General features: G+C 42.4%; 1 protein-coding gene across 1 annotated transcript; it reads left to right on the forward strand.

Moving 5' to 3' along the window:
- Positions 1-3,650: 3,650 nt before the first annotated feature.
- LOC117554490 (olfactory marker protein-like) lies at positions 3,651-5,804 on the forward strand. Its single transcript, XM_034228951.1, has 2 exons — positions 3,651-3,773; positions 4,746-5,804. The coding sequence occupies exons 1-2, from the start codon at positions 3,705-3,707 to the stop codon at positions 5,175-5,177; spliced, it is 501 nt and encodes a 166-aa protein (XP_034084842.1). The 5' UTR covers positions 3,651-3,704; the 3' UTR covers positions 5,178-5,804.
- Positions 5,805-8,703: the final 2,899 nt, after the last annotated feature.

Raw genomic sequence — 8,703 nt, forward strand, 5'->3', positions numbered from 1 at the left:
AGTTAAGTGAATACTGTTCAAACAATACCTGTGTTTGTGTTTTATATTGATTTCTCTGTTTTATCCTTTCATAAATGTAAGGACTACAAATGGCTATAAACATTCTGGGCTGGTTGGAGTAAACAGGGTTTTATGGCTCTGTGGGGGAGGTGTAGGTATGCAGGCCTTGAGACCTTTTGTTGTAAAGTGAGCCTGTTTGGTTTCCTGCTGCGTTGCGTCTCCCAATGAGATGACCTGAAAAGATGACCAGCTGACCTAACACCAAACCCCTCCTTCTTACTCTGGTATATCTCCGGTGGATCCCTGGCGTTCGGGCTCTTCTTCACATGCTGCCCTCGGGTGAAAGTAGCTCTGTAGTATGCGGACTAGAGCAGGAGTAAGCCGGCATTACTCCTTAAGCATTGCAATATAACTGTAATATATCATGTTGTATTGTAATGATTGTATTGCATTGTCATATTGCCATTAAAGTAGATTATTGTTAACGGTTACTTTGTAGCTATGGATTCCTTCCTGTATTATAACCAGCTTCATAGGAACGCGCGGAGATTTGAAAAGCGGATCAGATATCCCTTCAAATCCCCAACAACACACACACACACACAACACACACACACACACACACACACACACACACACACACACACACACACACACACACACACACACACACACACACACACACACACACACACACACACACACACACACACACACACACACACACACACACACACACACACACACACACACACACACACACACACACACACACACACACACACACACACACACACACACACACACACACACACACCACACACACACACACACACACACACACACACACACACACACACAGATCTCAGTCTTTATTTTTTTGTTGTTTTCTCAGGCTGAGTTCCGCGGTGTCTCGCTGTCTCGCAGACCCCACGCAGCAACCAGGAAGCGACACCAGTAATCCAGCTCACACTGTCCGCTCCTCGAGCCTCAAAGGACAGAGCAGCGAGCCTCGTAACGTCCCGCCAACACGGCCCCCAGACCCCACGCAGCATTCTCATCTGTTTGTCATTACTGGTCTCATTTTCTGGTTGCTAACAAACGCCATTGAAACACATAAACACTGATGTTCCGCTGTAACGGTGGAAGACTCATCAGAACAGAGTGGGCGAGCTGACCAATCAGAGTACAGTGGGCTCACAGGGGGGGGGGGGGCAGGAGCTCCACCAAGCCGTGTAGGACAGAGAGTGAATACACAGACTATACACAGATGCTGTATGAGAAACCAATGTGAGTTTGGAACATTGAACAATGTAAATCTATTCTAGTAGACCTCAACAATGGAACTATGATCAGTAGAAATGGCCATGACGTGGGACCTTTATATCCCAGATCAAATTTACGATAAAGGGACTTGACCCTTGAGTTTCTCTAAGTTATTGTGATGTTATGTTAAATGTTAGTTTTTCTTGTATTGTGTCTTACCATCTGTCCTTGTTAATGTTGTAAATGGAGCTGCTGTGACGAAGGCCTGTTCGCCACTTTCTTGATTCCAGCGCCCTTGCTCAGACACTTTCCATTCTGAAAGTCAGCCTTCATTTCAATCTCAACTGCATATTTGTAACGTTTTGTGAGGGTAGGGTGACAAAATCTGACCAGACACACAACCTGGTTATACTCTACACATAACAGTATATATTTATTCAATCCTTTCTATATTACAATTTATTTATTTTATCACTACAACAGTATAGTATTTTATATATTTTTAATTCAAATTGTAGTTTATTCCTACTGTGATGGAAACTTCTGAAACAATGGAGACAGGACTCAGAGAGACACGGGGAGAGCTGAAACTTTGATGGCAAACACTGAAGGTTTTTTGGAGCTTCGGCCGGAGGATTCACAAGACAGGTGCTGTGACACGAGTTCACACAGCGGTTGCCAAACCAATTCTGAACATCTCTAAGCTAGACCTATGTATTTAGTTCAGAGAGAATAGTCAACATTGTGCATAACAAGATAAAGCACCATAACCTCTATCAGCTGATGCCAACAGGCAGGAACAGGGAGACAAAACACTGAGAGCACAGCACCAAAGGTTGCAGGCCTGTGACAATGAGGGCAGTACAAACTGATCAAATGGGTCAAAGGTATGGGCCTAGGAAAATACTTCCCCAACACCTACAGCTAATTGATGTAGTGTTATGTCTTTGACTTGAATGGTTGTGACTTGCTGAAGTCTTACTTGGCGTAGGCCTTCTCCACCAGCGCACTCCAGAACTCCCTGCTGTCGTTGGAGTGACAGTACACCAGTTCTCCGCTCACCGTGGGCAGCCGGTCGTCGATCACCACGTCCACCCACTCACCGAACCGCCAGAACCGGAAGTGGAAGATCCCGGCGTAGGACTCCGGTTTCTCCTCCTCCCACTCCTGGTCCTTCCAGTCAGGGATCACCTGAGAAGAAACAGAGAGAACACGTGGTCAACGTCTTGTCAAAGCTCCGGTTTTACAGTTTGCATCCAATTATATCCACTCGTCCTGTACTTGACAACACATGGTGGCTGGACTTGAGAAGACTGAGAGTGTTACAGTGTTGCTGTCTCTGTTTCAATACATCACACACACACACACACACACACACACACACACACACACACACACACACACACACACACACACACACACACACACACACACACACACACACAACACACACACACACACACACCACACACACACACACACACACACACACACACACACACACACACACACACACACACACACACACACACACACACACACACACACACACACACACACAGCACACACACACACACACACACACACCACACACACACACACACACACACACACACACACACCACACACACACACACAACACACACACACACACACACACACACACACACACACACACACACACACACACACACACACACACACACACACACACCTCAGTTAAGTGAGTGATATAAATAAATAACTGGTCCACTGAGCTACGACAATTTGAGCTCCCAGAAGCCCTCAGGAAACTCCCAGAGTTCCCTCTCGTACGTCATTAGCGCATCCTGTTGCCTAGCACCCCCACACATCACCCACCTCCGTAACACCTAAAAAAAAAGGCTAGGGAGCATTATCGTTTGATATGCAGACATTTCAAATCCGATCCACAGTATTCAAACAAAATGTATTAAACGGCAGCAGATACGTGACAGCATGGTTTGGAGTTTATACTATGGAAACATAGTAATATGCAGTTCTTACATGATAGCGCAAATATTCATATTAAATGCATATTATAAACGCATTAAGGAATAAAGTACATGTGTGCCTGTTTCTGCAGAGAGATGAGCAGTGCTGAACACTAAGTGACCGTCTGTTTTTGCATTGATCCCATCTCCCAATGCACCCCCCCCCTCCCCTCATGTCGTGTTGCTAATCAATGCATTCTATCTAAACTTCCCCGAGGGCAAGAGGGGGTTAGTGAGGACAAACAGAGGAAGGGCCAATCTGTGGTGGAAAGAGTTGGAGGGGAGGAGAGACAGAGGAGACAGTGAGCCTATGAGGAGAGAGAGGAGAGGGAGTAAAGAGTGAAATCTGCTCCATCTCTCAAAGCCTCCATCAGGACAGGCTGCTCTACACTTTCTTTAAGCCAGGATTAGAACTACAGGTAGGACATGGAAACCGCTACAGCCCCCTCCAACACCTTGGAGTTGGTGTTTAAAGAAGACACTGCACTGACAGAGGTGAGGCTCGCACTTTCAAATCACAACTTCTCAACTCCTGTGTTTTCTATTTTACCTGATAAAACATATTGCTTAATGCACAAGGACTAAATCTAACATGGCAGGGTTTTATTTGTACATTCTACAGTTCGTTAACATCACAGGAGAACCTTTATAGCTTAGACTACTGATGATGTTAAACACGGATATATCAAAGAAATATATATAATGAGGAAAAAACTAAAGACACATAGTGAGTGCATTACTTCCTTTGTTGTTGGTCGAAAGTTTGCTTTGTGGAGATTCATCCTACTTTAATCCAAACCCTTCTCCCTGCTCTGCTCACTCTTCATAACCTCTGTTCAGAAAGTGTTCTATGATTTTCCTGTTCATTTGAATGTCCCAGTTGTGTTGATCAATAGAGGAGTTGAAACACTCACTACTCAAAACAATTGCAAGTTCATGAACCAGTCAATGCTGCTTCATAGCTTCAAAATGTGAGGATTGCTTCACTTTCTACATCCTACTTCTCTGTACTTTGTATTTGTTTGTCTCATCAACAGAATGTTAGTTTGAAAGCATGGATTATCTAGCCCAATGCAAATATTCAGCCTTTTGCTGCTTTCTTTTGATTTTTTAGGTTAACTTTTGAACTGATAGAACGGGGGGAAATGTGTCTTCAGGCTTTATGCAATTGTGATTGCCTTATTTATCAGGATATCTTTGTGGTGCACCTGGAAGCTGTCAAGGTAGCAATATGGTCCTGTACCTGAACTGACCACTATTAAAAAGATCAATTTTTTTTAGAAGCGCTTCATTTTTTTAATTTGCCAGAACTTCTACAACATGCTTCTTGGTTTGTTATTATGATGTATAGTCTTTCAAAGAGGAGTTCCAGGAGTGTGAGCTGTGAGCTTTGGCCTCGTCCTGCCCTCTCCACCTGGTAATATCATCTCTACCTGCTCTGCTCCTCCTCCTCTAACCCCCCTGCAGATGATGCGTCTGCGGGTGTCCTCTCTGCAGCGCTCGGGGCAGAAGCGTCAGGATGGGGAGCGCCTGCTCCTCCCCCACGAGGCCGTTTACCGGCTGGACTTCCCTACCCAGGAGCTGCACTTCTCCCGCTGGTACTTCTCCCTCTCAGCCCACGGGCGGGTCACCATCACCGGTATCTCTCAGCACTGGACCCCTGACCTCACCCACCTGATGACCCGTCAGCTGCTAGAACCCATCGGAACGTTTTGGAGAAACGCCAACGACCCAGAGGAAACCCCGCTCAAGTGGCTGGAGGCGGACATGCAGGAGTTCGGCGAAAGGATTGCTGAGCTGGCGAAGGTCAGGAAGGTCATGTACTTCCTGTTTGCTTTCAAGGATGGGGCAGAGACTGCAAATCTAAACTGCTCAGTGGAGTTCACCCCGGAGGAATGACTGCAGTCTGTCAGTACCATCCTGTTAGTGCTGCATCGCAATACTTTGTTCAATATTTGACCCTAAGAGAAACAAATATATCATCTCACATACTCTCCCTCAAAATGTCTTTCTGATCTCTTCATCTGCTGGTGTGCTGTAATTGTATAGTAACAAGATTGTAGTTCAAACATTTTTGTGCACAACTTAGGTTAGACTTAATACCTTACCACCTAACTACTTACAACATTTCAAGGGCGTCAAACATATTTAGAAAAAAAGAAAAAGTATGAATGCACTTTATTTACAGGGAACTAATGCTACTTCAAAGAACAATGTATCTCTAAAATAAATTACACGAGCAGAAATAAGAGCATTCTTTAAATAAATTCTTAAATAACAAACGTATGAGGATACGCTCTATACATCCACTTGTTAATAAAACACGCCTTTCCTGATTGGCCGCATGTTGTGATAATATGTTTGAGTTTACTGATTGGCTGAATATTGTAATAACGTGTTGAATATATAACTGTCTTTATATTTTCTTTCTGAATTCTCTCATGGCTTGCTACAGAACAAGTAGCAGTGAGTGGAATATCAAATATTCACATTGCATGTGACCGTCGGCCTGACACAAACTCAGATCAATGCAGTGACATCTATTAAACATTGACTGAAAGCTGTCCCTGTGTTCTCATTGGTGCTGACTGTTGTTGGTGGGACTTGCCAAAGCAGCAGGGGGAGGGGGGGGTGCAGTAATTCTACCCCTAAGTGTGCCAAAAATAAAATAAATAATGAGATATGGCTAGCCTGAAGGAAATACTTCTCAGGTCATTGAGCAGAGACGGAGCATGAACCTACTGTATATCAGATATGAATATGCTTCACACCAAAACTGTTGGCAATAGTGAACACAAACAGCCTGAATCCAAAGGCTTATGTGTGCAATGGGAGAACAAATCAGGTCACACACTGCAAATATCTTGAATAAACATTAAAACATGCTTCTTGATGTGAAAAAAATGAAAGGATGTATTCACCGTAAATACAATCAACATTTCACTGTGTAAACTTGAAATATATTATAATAGATCAGTGTCTGATTGTTGTTCACATCAAAAAGTGTTAATCCTGACCAGGGCCGTTTCTTCCTATATGCGGACTATGCGGGTGCATAGGGCCCCCGCGGCCACTAGGGGGCCCCCAAGCTGAAAGTTTTTTTTTTTTTTTTTATTCATCAAAAAAACGAAAAAAGTTTAATTCATACACACAAAGATGAACAAAATTAGTAGAAGCGGGAGGGCTGAAGCATAGCTTGTGGAAAGTAGCCCTCCCGTGCATCATCCTAATACAGCGGCATTATTCCGTCAAAAACGTATATAGAAATGAAGGAGTACAAAGAAATAAAGAAAACAGGAGAAAAAATTAAATAAAAGTTAGGGCAGGAAAACAATAAATGCATATATATATATATATATTAGGGCTGTCAGTCGATTAAAATATTTAATCGCGATTAATCGCATGATTGTCCATAGTTAATCGCGATTAATCGCACATTTTTTATCTGTTCTAAATGTACCTTAGAGGAATATTTTTCAAGTTTTTAATACTCTTATCAACATATGAGTGGACAAATATGCTTTATGCTAATGTTTATTATCATTTGAACAATGACAAATATTCTCATGAATATTAAACACAACAACCTCTGAACATTACAAATATTCGCCTCAATTCAACCCGGAATCTCTAATACAATACAAAGTGTGTGTGTGTGTGTGTGTGTGTGTGTGTGTGTGTGTGTGTGTGTGTGTGTGTGTGTGTGTGTGTGTGTGTGTGTGTGTGTGTGTGTGTGTGTGTGTGTGTGTGTGTGTGTGTGTGTGTGTGTGTGTGTGTGTGTGTGTGTGTGTGTGTGTGTGTGTGTGTGTGTGTGTGTGTGTGTGTGTGTGTGTGTGTGTGTGTGTGTGATGGATCGTTGGAGCTATGTGCAACTCAAGGCATATGCTCGAACCGGAGCTGCCTGGACGCTGCAATCATGTTGCGCACTATCCGTGCTGAGTGTGCTGACTTTTCGTACAATGTCCCACTGTCTGGCTTCCTGCATAAAGTCAAGTGCTCGGCGCAGTTGTGGCGAAATGTCGCTCCTCTGTTTTCATTTAAACAGCTCCTTATATCCGTTAGCGCAGCTAGCTAGCACCAGATGCTAACAACAACAATGCACGTAAGGTCTCTCTCTCGCTCGCTCGGGCCACACATACACACACCCTCCCGGTCCTCCCAACAGCCAGTCGGTGCCTGCCGGTGAGCGTGGAAGTGTGGTCTGCCACAAGCGGGCAGCAGGAGCGGGGCTGTCAGCATCAGCTTGTAGATGGTATTTTAAACTCGATGCGCTCTGAAACTACGGGGCGGCCGAGGACAAAAAATACACATGCGTTAATCGCGTTAAAATAATCAGTGGCCTAATGTTTTTTGCGTTAACGCGTTATTAACGCGTTAACTTGACAGCCCTAATATATATATATATATATATATATATACGAAAACTAGATATAGGGTCATTTTCTGCACATGTCAATAACAGTTTCAACTATCTTTTTTTGGAAATTAAAATACTATATATAAATATATACATAGGTACACATGCACTTGGCAAATGAATAATAATAATAATATATGCGTAATTGCATATAAACATTGTGAACACTTATTTTCGAGTGACTTTTTTTACATTCATATGTTCACGCTGTGGTTTGGAACTGCTTTTGAATGTTATTAGGCATTTTGTTATGGAAAATGTTGTGCATAATCAGTACTGTTTTAAGCTGTACTATCACAACACATTTTAATAGATTGAGCTTTTTTAAATATGGGAGTTGTGTGTTCATATTTACCAACACCACTTTCTTTTTTTTTTTACAATTCGTAATACTTTTTTTTGGGATGTTATTATTTTTTGTAGATTTGTTGAGTACGTGTTTCCCCATATTTCGGAGCAGTATTAAAGGTAAGGGAGAAATAGACTGTTATAAAGAGTATATTTTCTTCAAGAATGTTCTTAGTATGATACCAAATACCTATTGTTTTTGACAGTTTAGTCTGTACATAATTTATATAGTGCTTCCAATTGAGTTTTTCATCAACAAGCAGTCCTAAAAATGTACATGCACCAACTTTTTCTATCTCTGTATTGCAAATCCGTATAATGCAGTCATTTCTACTCTCAGACTTTGTATTGAATAACATGTAATTTGTTTTGGCCACATTAAGGGATAATTTATTAACTGCAAACCAGTTACATAGTATTTTTAATTCTGCATTCACAATTTGAACAAGATCGCCAAGATTATGATGGGAGCAGAGAATTCAAAGTTCAGGTTCAGCCTCAATATATTTGGGGAGAATTAAAATGAGCCGTCTTTATTTGTAGACAGCCAAGCCCCCTCCTGTGAGTGTTCGGTGAAGCATTATATGCTTACAAATCCAATGTAGGATATAAACACGACTAAACTGCAATGATAGCAAAGCTGTGGCTTGGGTTTTTGGG

The sequence above is a fragment of the Gymnodraco acuticeps genome, unplaced genomic scaffold (genome assembly GCF_902827175.1).
Source record: "Gymnodraco acuticeps unplaced genomic scaffold, fGymAcu1.1, whole genome shotgun sequence".
NCBI classification, from domain to species: domain Eukaryota; kingdom Metazoa; phylum Chordata; class Actinopteri; order Perciformes; family Bathydraconidae; genus Gymnodraco; species Gymnodraco acuticeps.